At 46.8% G+C, this 17,121-nt stretch overlaps 1 protein-coding gene across 1 annotated transcript in view; it reads right to left on the bottom strand.

Annotated features, from left to right (window-relative positions):
• Positions 1-17,121, bottom strand: part of LOC121576952 (cat eye syndrome critical region protein 2) — a 99,289-nt gene that overhangs the window by 13,235 nt on the left and 68,933 nt on the right. Inside the window, exons 8-16 of the mRNA XM_041890571.2 lie at positions 9,388-9,477; positions 9,140-9,284; positions 8,359-8,488; positions 3,439-3,476; positions 3,188-3,279; positions 2,919-3,045; positions 2,006-2,376; positions 1,593-1,748; positions 578-1,415 (exon numbers count right to left, since the gene is read on the bottom strand). Of these exons, the coding sequence (XP_041746505.2) occupies positions 578-1,415; positions 1,593-1,748; positions 2,006-2,376; positions 2,919-3,045; positions 3,188-3,279; positions 3,439-3,476; positions 8,359-8,488; positions 9,140-9,284; positions 9,388-9,477 (1,987 nt within the window). The remainder of the gene's footprint in view (positions 1-577; positions 1,416-1,592; positions 1,749-2,005; positions 2,377-2,918; positions 3,046-3,187; positions 3,280-3,438; positions 3,477-8,358; positions 8,489-9,139; positions 9,285-9,387; positions 9,478-17,121) is intronic.

The following is a 17,121-nucleotide window of genomic DNA, read 5'->3' as shown; positions in this document are numbered from 1 at the left end:
TTGAAAGCAAGTCTAAGAAGTGGTAGATATGTTTTATGTGCACTATTTCTATGCGTCCCATTCTTAACTTTCGGTTTTGCGTCTTTTACTTTCAGTTTTGTACACCAGCTTCAAACAGTATTTTTGGTTATGGAAAATACATAATCACAGCAGTTTAGATGGTACATTGATTCTTTACGCTATCCTTGCTTGTTTTGTCACAAACTGAAATTAGGCGAACTGTTCTAATTTTTGCAACCAGGAAATGGCGGAGCGATTTCTGCATAATGCATCTTTAATACTATTTTAGTCAAAATGACTAGACTAAATCTAAAAAAGAGTGCTAAAATTAACACTGCAGCAGTGTGATGATGTCATCTCTCAAAGCAAGTCACGAGACACTCATTAAACTGATGAATATTTAATTTGTCACTTACTGTGAAAAATCATTATTATCGCATTGCACAGAGTTGAGGGGAGGGGTTTGCCTATGAAATATAGACTGAACTACAGAAAAGTCCTGAATGAAATTTCTTTAAGGTAGATTTTCATAAAACTTAGCGAGGTAGAGTTCTAAAGCAGAGAAGGTCATTCCTACCTTTGAGCTGCATATCTGCGTGATGGGCAGGCTGGCTGTCCGGGCCATTGTCTCTGGCAGGACGCAGCAGCTGAATTTCAGGGGATGGGTGGTGCTGCGAAGGGTGAGCTGGAGTTGGGGCGCTGCCAACACCCTGTGGGGGCTGCTGCTGAAAGTTGCCCATGTGCTCGTGAGAGGAGCCAGCAGGGAGTCCGGTGGAGGAGGCAGACAGCTGCTGCAGGGCAATCATCTCTGGGCTCTCCAGCATGGAGGCCAGACGCTGCCTGGAGTCCTGATGAGGCATGGGAGTCTGCAGGGCCATGGGCCCCGAGGAGCTGGTGATGGCAGTGGACATCCTGTACTGGCCGTTTGGGTGAGGGGGGTACCCTCCAGGGCCTCCAGGCTGCTCTGGCCAAGGTTTGGGGCCAATGGGACGTGGACCCCCGTGGTTATAGGGGTGCTGCTGGTGGTTAGCCATATTCTGCACTTGTTTCCCAGGTCCACTGGGCCTCTCCTGGCCTTGGTGGTTCATCCCTGACCACATGTTAGGAGGCATGCCCATGCCTGAATGGAAGGATGGGTAGTTGTGTCGTGGTGGAACGTCAGGCCCGGGGTAGCAGTTCCCTCCCGGGTGTATGGGGTGGCCGTTGGTGCGCTGGCGGGACAAGTACATGCTGCTGTCGGGCGTGGGGGTGCAGAGGCCCCCAGACTGGAGAGCCACGGGACGGGGGCCCAGTGAGGGGCCGTGGGTGGGACCCATGTAGGGGTGCTGCTGCCGGTGGTGCAGTGGCTGAAGAGGCCGGCCATCAGGCCCCATTTGGTATCTAGGGCCGACGTGGTGTCCATCACCCATGTGTGGCTGGAATACAACATCTATTAGTATGTGCATAGCAGCAAATATAACCAACCAACTGACAGATCAGAAACACACAAAACATTGTTAAGTTGGAGCACATTGTGCAAGCATAGCAGACACTGGATAGTTCCGAATTAGATATGTGAAACCTCCTTAGATTGTTTTCTTAGCTGATCTCACCTGCATGTTGTAATGCTGAGGCATGTGGTGAGCATTGGGATCCCCAGGCCGGGGCATGTGTCCCTGTCCAGGGTGAGGGTAGGCGTAGCGGGGGTCCATGGCCATCCTCTGGCCGTACATGTGTGGGCCGTGGGGAATAGGGGGGCGCTGGAGCTGCTGCAGAATGGATGACAGTTCAACATCGCATGTCTAAAATGTAATGCATTAACTTGTCGTCCTCATCTAGAACTACCTTTTAACTCTTCTGTAAAAGGGGTGCAAAACCCTTGATGCTTTCTCTTCATTCATTACCAACACCCACTAAAGCAGTAAAACATACCTTCTCCTATGTGAAATATTGTTTTTGAAATATATGGCCTCACTTTAAGCCTAAACAAGAACAAAAAATCTAAGCAGATTTCATAGCTAGCTACCTGCTGTGCTGGGTGGTAAAGGTTCCCAGGATGGGATTGTCCATGGGGCATGCCGTGGAGGTGTGGGGGTCCACTGGCCCAGTGGGGGGGAGGGGGTGGCTGTGCTGGCTTGTTCCCCTCCTCCTCCATGGGGGTGCTGCCTTTGCCCCCTGGATGTGTCCGTTTGCGCGAGGCCTGCTCAGTGGCTCGGATCAAGCTCTCTGGCCCTGCCTGCCTGTGGCCTTTGCTCCGCCTTTTCTCCTTGCGGTCTCTCTCACGGTCCTCGCCGCTCACGTGGAACTCCTCGTCCGTGTCGCCGTCCTCCGACGGGAAGTGCTTGAGTAGCGCCCGGCTGAAACAACGCTCCAGGGACTCCGCCATGATGCTGTACTCTGAAGAAAAACACAAAGGCACCATCAGAGTATTATCTGCATGCCATGCACACAGACACGCACTCGTCTGTTGTGGGGCCAGGCGATGTTTGCCCCAGTGTTGGCCGGCAGGTTGACCAGTTCAGAGGGCCTTGGTGTGGTTGACCCCTGGCACCCGTGCCTCTCCCTTGGGAGTGCATTCAGACGGATGGACGGCTCCAGACAGGAGGCTTAACTAGGGACTAGAATGTCTCTCTGGCAGGCAGGCAGGCAGGACACTGCAGGGCCTGGTGCACTGGAGCACAGCTCAATCACTCCCCATTCATCACTGTCACACAGAGCCACGTTACAGCTCAGCTCTCCCCCAACGCAGCCATTCTCTCCTCCTCTCCTCCTCCATGTGCACTTAGTCATATTGATCTTGATCCCTATCTATCTCAAATTCATAAATCAAGTCCAAAGTCAACCCACAAACCATTTGCACATGCTAGACGCATTTTAAGGACATCATAAATTTGACAAAAAATAAATGAGGTTTTAGATAAAAATTAAAATGTCTTTACCGCTGTCTTCCCCATTGTACTCGATGCAGTTTTCAAACATGAGCTTCACGTCGGACACAAACTCCTCCTTGGCGATGTACTCCCCTTCATTCAGCTTAGTCTCGATGGTGGACAGGTCCATCGGAGTCTGAGGAAAAATCAGGGCAAACATAAATGACTACTTGTAGAATGGACGACCTCAAATTACATTGTGACATTTTTTTGTATAACTGAGGCGTCTAACCGTCATTTGACAAAGTTTGGACCCTTCCTTTTCACTCTGAGCTCACCTGAATGACCGCATTATAGTTTGGGGCATAGGACTCGTCCACAGGCTCCAAGAAGGGCCAGGCGTCTTTGTGGGCTCTCAGGGCCTCCAACACTGTGGGGAGAGAAAAAAGAAAGGAGGACCAAGGCAGTTGGAGTCAGAACAGAGGAAACATCTTGTCTCACTGTCCAGAACAATTTGCAGGTCAATATGCTTTACACATACAGATATTATACAGTGATGATTGCATAGATGACAGGGCATATACATTACCTTTGTACAACGCCGTATAATCATCATCAATTTCATAGCTGCAATAAAAGATTGAGAAAATGTTCAAAACAAATTCACTCATTTATTCTAATAACTGGGTCACTGTATGGGCAACCAATTACTATCTTAAATATACAGTGCCTTCGGAAAGTATTCAGACCCCTTCACCTTTTCCTTATTTTGTTACATTACAGCCTTATTATAAAATTGATTAAATAGATACAAATCCTCAGCAATCTACATACAATACCCCATAATAACAAAGCGAAAACAGGTTTTTAGAAATGTTTACAAAAAAAGAAAAACCTTATTTACATAAGTATTCGGACCCTTTGCTATGAGACTCGAAATTGAGCTCAGGTGCATCATGTTTTCCTTGATCACCCTTGAGATGTTTCTACAACTTGATTGGAGTCCACCTGTGGTAAATTAAATTGATTGGATATGATTTGGAAAGGCACACACCTGTCTATAGAAGGTCCCATAGTTGACAGTGCATGTCAGAGCAAAAACCATGCCATGAGGTCAAAGGAATTGTCCGTAGAGCTCCGAGACAGGATTGTGTCGAGGCACAGACCTGGGGAAGAGTACCAAAAAATGTCTGCAGCATTGAAGGTCCCAAAGAACACAGTGGCCTCCATCATTCTTAAATGGAAGAAGTTTGGAAGCACCAAGACTCTTCCTAGAGCTGGCCGCCCGGCCAAACTGCGCAATCGGGGGAGAAGGGCCTTGGTCAGGGAGGTGACCAAGAACCCGATGGTCACTCTGACAGAGCTCCAGAGTTCCTCTGTGGAGATGGGAGAACCTTCCAGAAGGACAACCATCTCTGCAGCACTCCACTAAATCAGGTCTTTAGGTAGAGTAGCCAGACGGAAGCCACTCCAGTAAAAGGCAAATGACAACCCGCTTGGAGTTTGCCAAAAGGCACCTAAAGACTCTCCGACCATGAGAAACAATAATCTCTGGTCTGATGAAACCAAGATTGAACTCTTTGGCCTGAATGCCAAGTGTCACGTCTGGAAGAAACCTGGCACCATCCCTACGGTGAAGCATGGTGGTGGCAGCATCATGCTGTGGGGAGGTTTTCCAGCGGCAGGGACTGGGAGACTAGTCAGGATCGAGGCAAAGATGAACGGAGCAAACTACAGAGACATCCTTGATGAAAACCTGCTCCAGAGCGCTCAGGACCTCAGACTGCGGCAAAGGTTCACCTTCCAACAGGACGACGACCCTAAACACACAGCCAAGACAACGCAGGAGTGGCTTCGGGACAAGTCTCTGAATGTCCTTGAGTGGCCCAGCCAGAGCCCGGACTTGAACCCGATCGAACATTTCCGGAGAGACCTGAAAATAGCTGTGCAGCGACGCTCCCCATCCAACCTGACAGAGCTTGAGAGGATCTGCAGAAAAGAATGGGAGAAACTCCCCAAATACAGGTGTGCCAAGCTTGTAGCGTTATACCCAAGCTTGTAGCGTTATACCCAAGAAGACTCGAGGCTGTAATCACAGCCAAAGGTGCTTCAACAAAGTACTGAGTAATGGGTCTGAATACTTATGTAAATGTGATATTTCCGTTTTTTTATTTGTTATAAATTAACAAACATTTCTAAAAACCTGTTTTTGCTTTGTCATTATGGGGTAGTGTGTAGATTGATAAGGGGGAAAAAATTGTTTAATCAATTTTAGAATAAGGCTGTAACCTAACAAAATGTGGAAAAAGTCAAGGGGTCGAATACTTTCCGAAGGCACTGTATATGCTCCTAAAACAGATACTCCTGCTTTCATGGCGAAAATGATAGCCCTGTTCAATGAGAATTGTTTCCTTTGGAGTGCTGGCTGGAGATTTTAATTGTACCCTCAACTTAACTCTGGACAAATCACCTGAAGTCCCCACCCCAAACCCTAGATCGGCAAAGATGTTGAACTCTCTTACTAAAGAGCTATGACTGATAGATACCTGGAGAGAGACTAATGGCTCATCTATGGATTATAAATACTACTCCAATGTCCATAACACCTACTCTCGTATAGATTACATTTTTATCCTAAAGATTTTCATAAATTCTGCCACTTGTACAATCGGACCCATTGCACTTTCAGATCACGCCTTTGTCCGCCTCTGCTTTGCCCTCTGTAAAAACATTCCCAGGTCAAAGAGCTGGAAATTCAACACCTCCATGTTATCAAACAAAGCATTCCATACATTGGTCACTACATGGCTAGACAACTACACACAAAGCAACAAAGACTCTCCTGTTCCTCAGGCCATAATATGGGACTCTGCCAAAACCACACTAAGAGGTCATCTAATTGCATATGCTTCCTCTAAGAAAAAAGCTACGGAAACACACAGGTTAGATCTTGAGAGGGAGCTTTAACGCTGCGAAAAAGTACATAAACAATCCCCAGAGAGCACCTCCTGGAGTCAACTTAAAGCAGCCAAAGCCAAACTAAACTTAGACTATACTCAAGAAAAATCTTTACTAAACAGAAATACCATGAGTATAGCAATAGGCCTAGCAGATTGCTTGCATACCAATCGAAAAAAGAGCAGTCAGAGCGTACAATCATGGCCATCCGAACAGCAGATGAAGTGACATATGATCCAAATAAGATCAATTTAACTTTTACTGCAAATTGTATACTTCTGAGAGAAAACATACAGATGTAGAACCCCATTCCTTCCTAGAGGGAATCTCACTACCAAAACGATCAGACCGACCAAGAAGATCTCAACTCCCCCTCCACTCCCGAGGAGGTCCTAGAGGCAATTATCTCCATGCCACCTAACAAGTCCCCAGGCCCAGATGGATTTCCCAGAGAGTTCTACAAAGCTTTTTGGCTCCAGCTTAAACCTATTTTCATGCCATTGCTGGATAATTTTTGCTATGTACACAACCCGCATTACAGTGTTGCTCAAAAAAGGACCCTCTATCCTGCTCATCCTTCCGGCCCATAAGCTTGTTGGATTTAGACTACAAAATCATGACCAAATTGCTCGCCAAAAGACTAAACACACTTCTTCCCAAAATAATAATAGCAGACCAAACTGGATTTATTAGAGACAGGTACTCTTCTGATAACATTCGCTGTATTTTTTATATTATAGATCAAGTAAATGCACAGAAGACCCCTGTCCTGCTGGCTTTACTGGATGCTGAGAAAGCGTTCGACTGGATGGAGTGGATCTTTCTGTTCTCAGTCTTAGAAAAGTTCAATATGGACCAAAACTTTATTAAATTGATTAAGTCCCTATATTCTCATCCAAATGGCATGGTGTCTACTAACGGTCTGAACTCTGACAGATTCCCTTTGGGACGTGGCACAAGACAAGGATGCTCGCTGTCCCCCCTGCTCTACTTGTTGGGGGCGGCGCCTTTGGCAGAATTGATAAGGAGCAATCCAAGTATTATGGGGGTTTCTGCAGGCGGCCTTCAGCACAAGATTTCGCTCTACACGGATGATGTCTTGCTCTACATATCCAACCCTGAGAAATCCTTCTCATTTTAGACACAATTGCTCAGTATGGCAAGTTTTCAGGATATAAGATACATTTTAACAAATCCATTGTTTGCCCCCTCAATCTTCCACTCACCAGATCTATGAAGACACTCTGCCCGTTCCAATGTAAGACACTGGAGTTTCAATACCTTGGAATCTTTGTAACACCCGATCTGAATTGCCTTTTCAAGGAAAATGATCTCCCACTCCTGGATCAGAATTATCTCCCAATTAGCTTAGTCGGAAGAATCAATGTTATCCTCCCTAGATTTAACTATTTATTTCAGATGCTCCCATGCGATCTCCCAGTTTCTTTTTTTAAAACAACCAACCAAAACATCACAAAATGTATATGGGGCAATAAAAAACCTAGGATCAAGTTCGCCACTCTATCAAAACCTGAATCTAAGGGTGATCTTGCTCTTCCCTGCTTTCAATTGTACTACTGGGCTGCCCAAATCCGCAACATGTTAACATGAATCACAAACAGACAAGACTCAACGTGGATTCAGATAGGGGCAATGAACCACAGGATTGGGCCTCTAAGCTCAATTATATTAATTAATAACTTTAGTGAAGTGGGCAACATACCCAAAGCCCTTGTGATTTACAACACCCTACTAGCACAGAATGACTGTAAGAAATACCTTGGCATTTCCTCACAGATATGCTCTCACTCGCCTATAGTATGCAACCCAGACTTGCCAAAGTATGCCAACTTTAATCTTTGACATACTCTAGGGATCATGTACCTCTATATGCATGTATTTTGGAGTTGTAAAGAGATTACCAGATTTTGGCAATCTATAAATACTGCTGCACAGAAAATATTAGATGTACAGTTTGATATGACCCTGTGTCTCTACCTTCTTAATGCCCAGCAGGACTTTGTTCTTGATCCAGACAGAGAAAATGTGTTTATGACTATCATACTTCGCTAAAAAAAATGTATTCTCCTACTGTGGGCTTCTAATTCTTCTCCTACATTTAAAATGTGGATTGACCAGATTGTTGACTTTCTTCCTCTTGAAAAGCTCACTTATGACCTCCGCAAGAGACAGCCGAGGTTTGACAGACTCTGGTCTCCACTACTCAACTAGATTTCAAATTTGACAGAGTGAATGGGGTGATTAAGGAAATGTGTGTGTATACACATGTTGTGTATGGTGCTATAAAACTAATTATTTGCTCGTTGTCTCAGCTAAAGCTGAAATAGCTAACATGATCACAGATAGTGCTGCTGCAAATTTGTTGTTTCTTTTGTTTTATATTTTATTATATTATTTATGTCTGCCACATCTGTGAACTTTAAATAGTAAAAAAAAAAATATATATATATATATATATATATATATATAATATTTCACTCTCCATAAATTATCAGTACTCTAGTGTTGAGTAGTAGTGTGTGGCTCTTACAACTCTTTCGTCCTGCGGGCGCGTCGGATGGGTGAGTGGGGCTCCAGGTGCAGCAGTTCGGGGGGCAGGTCCTTTCCCTGGGATATCAACCAGGCCTTCTCCTCACGCAGCTTCCGCCGCCGCGCTCGCTCTGAGGGAAACAACAGAACATAGGAACCACAGTTAATTACACACAACAACAAGTCTCTTATTACAGTTTCAAGGGCACCTGTTGGCCATCCGGCCGCCTGCTGGTGCGCATAGTCAATAAAAACCAGGCCGAACAACTTGAGAGACTGAAGGAGTTCAGAGAAGATGAGTGATTCATTGACCATCCTTTTGCAGGCTTAGCTGATCAAAAAAGCGAGAACAAAAAGGAACACATATTGCTTTATCTCTCAACCTGAAAGGCTTCGGGCTGCCGCCCCCCTGCTGAGCGGATTAAAATATGTTGGAGGGTGGAGGGTTGGATTCCACGTGCTCCGATCCACCAGAGACCAGGCAGCCCAGCCCGGTCCTGCTGTTCATCTATAATACATTAATGAGGGTCCTTCACCAGTTAATTAACCCTTGGCAGGTGACATCAGAAGGACTCCTGTGATTCAAAGGGCTAAACATTCCCACTTACTCGCAGCCCAATACGGTGCAATATATTGCAATATATAATTCACAACCAGGGCAATAGATCATTCAATGGTACCGACAATACAAATGCAGAGGTGTGTGCGGGGTGCGGGTTTGGCAGTCTTTCAGAATCCACCCTGAGCCCTACCCTGCCCCCTAACCTAGCTCCACTACTCACCCTCCACAGCTTGGAGTCTCTCCAGCTCCTCTCTCTGACGCTCCTCCTGCAGCAGCATCTCCTCCTCTCGTCTCTGCTCCATCAGCAGGGCCTGCCTGTCCATGTCCTCATCCCTCTGTTTCTGCTGCTCCACATTGGCTAAGGCCTGGACACACACACGCAGGAAACCATCAGTCCACTGGGTCTCACAGGAGACAGGACATACACTAAGAACAATAAATTATACACACACGCGCAGCTGGTCTCACCTCCTCCTCTTGGCTCATGCGTTTCTCAGAGAGCCGGTAAGAGCTGCGTACTAGCGTGGGGTCCATCAGCCTCTGCTTCCGCTCATTCTCCTGCAGAGGCAAAATAATCAAGATTAAAACACAAATAAGTGGTTTCGTTATTCACACTTGTTAAAATCACACGCAGTCGCATTGATCAAGTAACGCATCCACGGGAGCCAATACCCAAGCATGCCCCGGGGAATCCTCTGTGCTCTTCCAGCAGAGCTGTGAGGAGAGAAGGGGTGATCCAGGCTCTGCTCCTCCTCCCCCGACTACCCCCCTTTAAATCCCACCCACCCTGCTAGCCCTCTCCCAGTGGGTCACTGACCAACCAAACAAATCAAACCCCTCCATGCTTCCTGTGACATTAATAATCACACGTAACGATTGCCACTAAAAGCTGGGGGAGTGGGGGTGGGCTGTTACGTGTGTGTGTGCTTCTATTTGCAAACGGACCACAGCATTGCCACTTGATGAAATAGCATATAGTCTATAAATGTAGCAATTAGTAAGAATGTTACATGACTGAATATGAGCATCAGAATTGGTTGCAGAATACAAACCTTTACACAGACTACAACATGAAAAAAATATAACAACAGAAGGAAGCTGCAGTCAGAACGGAACCCTCTGGGCCAGGCAGTATCTCTATCTATGTCAGGGAATGCAGTCCAAAGGTATGGTTGTTTCCAGGAGCATGGGGGTAATGGAGTCTGGTACGTTGGAAGTTATGGGAAACAAGATGGACGCCTGCCTCCTGGGCTGCACCACCTCCTGTGCCTTTTGTTTCTGTTGTGTTATTTGTTATATTTTATATTCTTTGAGGGAAAATGTAGTTACTACGACTGTGATGTGGTTCTGTCACCTAGTTATCTTAAGATGAATGCACTAACTGTAAGTCACGCTGGAGAAGAGTGTCTGCTAAAAGACTAAAATGTAAATGCTTCCAGTCAGGATGGGGCCTGTGAACACCACGAGACCCTTTCCCCCTTGTAGAGTTTTACCTGCTAGCAGCATGAGGACGTGTGAGATAGAGCAAGGCAGCTGTCAAAGTGCTGAATGTGCTACAGCTCCCATCCCCCAGTCTTCTCTCTCTGCACCGGCGTGTCCCGGGGCTCCTCTGCCCTGCCTCTGCTCTGTGCATTACCCACAGCACTTAATCCCACACAGGAGATAGACTGCCTCTGGTGTCGCCACTTAAAGAGGTCGACAATCCTGCAGCGCAGCAGGTCGTCAATCAAGTGGCTTCATCCCGCCTCAAGGTGAGCGCCTGCCTCCCGTCAGCGGCCCACGAAATGGCTGTCACAGCCAGGGCTGTGGACAGGAGCTGGAGGACGCCACGGCTGTGTGCTCACTCACACACACTCAAAAACAAACAATAATGCTGCGAACGCATTCACACACGCATTACACACATACAACCCAGACGCCTGCTCTGTAACGCCAGAACCTGCATCCAGCAGCTTTAGAACTGTGAATATGTCCAGATAGATACCAGGCAGGCATGCTGGCCGTGAAAGACAGGTCACCATCGGGTGACCGTTAGAGAATGACCCCATGCCGACAGAATGGCCAAAGAGCTTTTGACCGTCACAGTCCACAAGGACAGGCAGGCTGTGTTGGGTTTCTATAGCTTCTATCAGACCCGATCACAGAGATGGCTAAGGCTAGAGGTCCCGTTGATCACTACAGAATTAAGTAAATCTGCATTCAGTTTTTTTGTGCCCCCGTGTATGGAATGATCTGCAGAGCTCTCTGCACCTTGATGCTCTGGTGCCTGTTGGGCAGTTCAAGTTGTCAATGGAGAACCTCATTGTTGAAGAATGTGTTTGTTTCTTAAAATTGCTTGTAGTATTGTATGTTCTAATTACGTTGTGTTTAAATGTTGTGTGTTTAAATGTTGTATATTTGACCAATTGTGTTCATGTAGGGCTCCCTTGGAAAAGAGGCCTTGGTCTCAATGGGATTCTGCTAAAATAAAGGTTAAAAAAAATAAAAAATAAGATTATATAATATATGTACACATATACAGTGGGGAGAACAAGTATTTGATACACTGCAGATTTTGCAGGTTTTCCTACTTACAAAGCATGTAGAGGTATGTAATTTTTTATCATAGGTACACTTCAACTGTGAGAGATGGAATCTAAAACAAAAATCCAGAAAATCACATTGTATGATTTTTAAGTAATAATTTGCATTTTTGCAAGTATTTGATCACCTACCAACCAGTAAGAATTTCGGCTCTCACAGACCTGTTAGTTTTTCTTTAAGAAGCCCTCCTATTCTCCACTCATTACCTGTATTAACTGCACCTGTTTAAACTCATTACCTGTATAAAAGACACCTGTCCACACACTCAATCAAACAGACTCCAACCTCTCCACAATGGCCATGACCAGAGAGCTGTGTAAGGACATCAGGGATAAAATTGTAGACCTGCACAAGGCTGGGATGGGCTACAGGACAATAGGCAAGCAGCTTGGTGAGAAGGCAACAACTGTTGGCGCAATTATTAGAAAACGGAAGAAGTTCAAGATGACGGTCAATCACCCTCGGTCTGGGGCTCCATGCAAGATCTCACCTCGTGGGGCATCAATGATCATGAGGAAGGTGAGGGATCAGCCCAGAACTACACGGCAGGACCTGGTCAATGACCTGAAGAGAGCTGGGACCACAGTCTCAAAGAAAACCATCAGTAACACACTACGCCGTCATGGATTAAAATCCTGCAGTGCGCGCAAGGTCCCACTGCTCAAGCCAGAGCATTTCCAGGCCCGTCTGAAGTTTGCCAATGACCATCTGGATGATCCAGAGGAGGAAAGGGAGAAGGTCATGTGGTCTGATGAGACACATTTAGCTTTTTGGTCTAAACTCCACTCACCGTGTTTGGAGGAAGAAGAAGGATGAGTACAACCCCAAGAACACCATCCCAACCGTGAAGCATGGAGGTGGAAACATCATTCTTTGGGGATGCTTTTCTGCAAAGGGGACAGGACGACTGCACCGTATTGAGGGGAGGATGGATGGGGCCATTTTCGCGAGATCTTGGCCAACAACCTCCTTCCCTCAGTAAGAGCATTGAAGATGGGTCGTGGCTGGGTCTTTCAGCATGACAACGACCCGACACACACAGCCAGGGCAACTAAGGAGTGGATCCGTAAGAAGCATCTCAAGGTCCTGGAGTGGCCTAGCCAGTCTCCAGACCTGAACCCAATAGAAAATCTTTGGAGGGAGCTGAAAGTCCGTATTGCCCAGCGACAGCCCCGAAACCTGAAGGATCTGGAGAAGGTCTGTATGGAGGAGTGGGCCAAAATCCCTGCTGCAGTGTGTGCAAACCTGGTCAAGACCTACAGGAAACATATGATCTCTGTAATTGCAAACAAAGGTTTCTGTACCAAATATTAAGTTCTGCTTTTCTGATGTATCAAATACTTATGTCATGCAATAAAATGCAAATGAATTACTTAAAAATCATACAATGTGATTTTCAGGATTTTTGTTTTATATTCCGTTTCTCACAGTTGAAGTGTACCTATGATAAAAATGACAGACCTCTACATGCTTTGTAAGTAGGAAAACCTGCAAAATCGGCAGTGTATCAAATACTTTTTCTCCCCACTGTATATACATATACACATTGTGACGTCACGAGAGGCTACACAGCTTTCAGCGGGATTGCTCAAGTAGTGCAAGGAGACAAGGTTCAAACAAAACAAGGATTTTATTATAGGTCTTGGGAAATTAACGAAAATATAACAAAATTCTGTTCTCTTGTGGCTCTTTAAGGGTTAACAGTTCAGGGATGTCTCTTCCACATCCAAAATCATAATTCTCACTCGCTCAGATAACTTTTCCCCAGCCTTACTGTAGTCCACGTTGCAGCTAGTGGCCAACCCAGCAAAAAGTCCTTCCAAATGTCTCTCCCGTATTTCCACAGGTGCATATATCCAAAGGTGAGTATTTCCCAAAGGTAAGTATCTCCAAATCCTTATATTCCTCATGGAAGTGGACGTGCAGCACTCTTGTCCTCCAGAGAGCCCAGGTTGGAGACTGTGTCTCTTCACTTCCCAAACCTTCAGCTCATCAGCTCCTCATTTGTTTCAGCTGCGTGGGAAGATTGGCCATAGAGGGGTGGAGTTCCCGACCATACCAGCAGATGGAGCCATAGCTGTCTGGGTTTGCAGCCACCTCAGGGGGATGTAACGTCCCTCCAGGACACAGCCTCTCGTGACATCACACATCCCCCTCCTCGGGACCGACGTCCTCGTCGGGGTAAAGGCAGCGAAGAAGGCATCACGCCGGGAGAGGGCGTCCGCATTGCCGTGGTGCTTGCCAGCCTGCTCTCTCTTCAACTCCTCCAACTCTAGGACCAGGGACTCAGCCTCCTGTTGTCTCTCCTTGAGTTTCTTACTGAACGCATCAGCCTTGGTTTTAGCAGAGTTTAGCTTCTGTTGAGCAGCTTTCAGTTCCTTCTCTCTCTCTGCCTCCGCATTCTTCATCTTGTTCTCCAACACCTTGTACTTCTCCTCTGCCTTCTTCTGGACCTCCTTACTACTGCGCAGGGTCTCCTCACACTCCTCGATGGTCCTGCGCAGCATCTCCAGCTCCTCCTGTTGCTTATGGAAGGAGCTCTGTTGGAGTTTAGCCTGGAGGATATCTAACTCTTCTGTCTTCATGTCTAACTGTTGCTTTAACAAACGATACCTCTCAGCGGTCCCCTTCAGACCAGACAGTTCTTTGTCCAGATTCTGTAGCTCTGTCTCTGTGTCGGTCTGGGCACCTGCCATCCCTATCAGAGCCCGGGCGGGAGTGAGTAATTCGGAGGATTGCACCGGAGCCTTCCCAGGATGAGTCTTGCCTCTCCGTTTCCGAGGTACTCGGGTTATCCTCTCCTGAGACTCTCTCCAGAGTGGGTAAAAGGCTGGGCAGTCTCGTCCAATTAGGACAGGGACGGGGAGGGAATCAACCACCCCCCGCCGTCGTGTGTATGGTTCCCCGGGTGCTGGTCATTGTAAGTTCAGTAATGGGGTATTCTCTGGTGTCCCCATGGACACAGGAAACTGGGAGGACTTTCCCCGGGGTCAGACACGTTGGGCCCACCAAATCCTTACGCACCAGGGTGGCCCGGCTACCAGAATCCAGTAAGGCCTCCACATCATGGTGATTCACAGTTACCGGGCAGGTGGGGGGGTCGATCTGGGCCGCCATCTACGACTCCCAAGAGCGAGGCAAAACGGTGTGTGGGTGCTGAGCTGGAGGACTCCGCAGTGGGCATAGGTTCATCGGCTGGTTTCCCACACTGCCAGGAGATATGTCCCATCTCCCCACACCGGTAACACTGTCGAGTTTCCCCCTCCTGGTGTACTCTTCTTGGACCCGCCTGGTTTCTGGCTCCCCCTGGAGCCGGGATAAGTCCTGACGTGGCTGGGTTCGAGACCTTGGGGTCCTTTGGACGGGTTCTTCCCATTTGTGGTGGGGCCGCACTCCTGGGGTCTTTTCGGGAAGCATTCAGCATCTCCGCTGTGGCCTGGTACTTTTCCACAGCTTCCACGGTCAGATCAGCCGTGGTCAAGGCCTGTTGACTGATGAACCGTTTTGCCTCATAAGGCAGGGCGCGTAGGTAACGATCCACCACAACGGCCTCCACCACCGCCGCTGCTGTATTCCTCTGCGGATCCAGCCATTTCCTTGCGATTCGGACAAGTTCATGCATCTGCGCCCGAGGAGGTTGGTCTGGTTGGAAGGTCCAGCCGTGAAAGCGCTGGGCCATACCAAACTTTGTGAGTCCATATCTGCTGAGGATCTCAGACTTCAGGGCATCATAGTCAGTAACCTGGTCAGGGCCCAGGTCCCGGACAGCATTCAGCGATTCCCCGGTTAGAAAGGGGGCTAACAGACCAACCCACTGTTGCTTGGGCCAGGCTTCCCTAGTGGCCGTGGCCTCAAATGCATGCAGGTATGCCTCAATGTCATCGGTAGCTCCCATCTTAGATATAAAGTCACTTGCCTTTATTGGGCGGGTATTTTGGACAACCCTCTGTCTCTGCAACTGCAATTCCTCTGCCTTCAGAAGGTTGGCTTTCTTTTGCTCCTCCAAGAGAGCCACGTTTGCTTGCATCTGGGCTTGCTGGCCAGCAACAAGGGCTTTCAATATGTCCTCCATTTCAGTCGGCGGGGAGCCTACGGCCAACTTGGAAAACTGGGTGATCAAACCTTCGGTATCCTCCTCTGACATGCACTATTAACGCTTGAGCGTGCCCGTATTCTCCACCATCTGTGACGTCACGAGAGGCTACACAGCTTTCAGCGGGATTGCTCAAGTAGTGCAAGGAGACAAGGTTCAAACAAAACAAGGATTTTATTATAGGTCTTGGGAAATTAACGAAAATATAACAAAATTCTGTTCTCTTGTGGCTCTTTAAGGGTTAACAGTTCAGGGATGTCTCTTCCACATCCAAAATCATAATTCTCACTCGCTCAGATAACTTTTCCCCAGCCTTACTGTAGTCCACGTTGCAGCTAGTGGCCAACCCAGCAAAAAGTCCTTCCAAATGTCTCTCCCGTATTTCCACAGGTGCATATATCCAAAGGTGAGTATTTCCCAAAGGTAAGTATCTCCAAATCCTTATATTCCTCATGGAAGTGGACGTGCAGCACTCTTGTCCTCCAGAGAGCCCAGGTTGGAGACTGTGTCTCTTCACTTCCCAAACCTTCAGCTCATCAGCTCCTCATTTGTTTCAGCTGCGTGGGAAGATTGGCCATGGAGGGGTGGAGTTCCCGACCATACCAGCAGATGGAGCCATAGCTGTCTGGGTTTGCAGCCACCTCAGGGGGATGTAACGTCCCTCCAGGACACAGCCTCTCGTGACATCACAACATATATATATATATATATATACACACATACATACACACACACACACAAACACAGTCAAACGTTTTAAACACCTACTCATTCAAGGGTTTATCTTTATTTTTTACTATTTTCTACATTGTAGAATAATAGTGAAGACATCAAAACTATGAAATAACACATATGGAATCATGCAGTAACCAAAAAAGTGTTAAACACATCAAAAATATAATTGTATATTTGAAATTCTTCAAATAGCCACCGTTTGCCTAGATGACAGCTTTGCACACTCTTGGCATTCTCTCAACCAGCTTCATGAGGTAGTCACATGGAATGCATTTCAATTAACAGGTATGCCTTATTAAAAGTTAATATGTGGAATTTCTTTCCTTCTTAATGCGTTTGAACCAATCAGTTCTGTTGTAACAAGGTAGGGGGTACACAGAAGATACCCCAATTTGATAAGAGACCAAGTCCATATTATGGCAAGAACAGCTCAAATAATCAAAGAGAAACGACAGTCCATCATTACTTTAAGACTTCAAGGTCAGTCAATACGGAAAATGTCAAGAACTTTGAAAGTTCCTTCAAGTGCAGTAGCAAAAACCATCAAGCGCTATGACAAAACTGGCTCTCATGAGGACCGCCACAGGAATGGAAGACCCAGAGTTACCTCTGCTGTAGAGGATAAGTTCATTAGAGTTACCAGCCTCAGAAATTGCAGCGCAAATAAATGCTTCACACAGTTCAAGTAACAGACATCAACATCAACTGTTCAGAGGGGACTGTGTGAATCAGGCTTTCATGGTCGAATTGCTGCAAAGAAACCACTACTAAAAGACACCAAAAAGAAGAAG

This window comes from Coregonus clupeaformis, chromosome 11 (genome assembly GCF_020615455.1).
Source record: "Coregonus clupeaformis isolate EN_2021a chromosome 11, ASM2061545v1, whole genome shotgun sequence".
Classification (NCBI taxonomy): Eukaryota; Metazoa; Chordata; class Actinopteri; order Salmoniformes; family Salmonidae; genus Coregonus; species Coregonus clupeaformis.
Note: the sequence above shows the minus strand (reverse complement) of the source record. Positions and strands in the feature narration are given on the sequence as shown.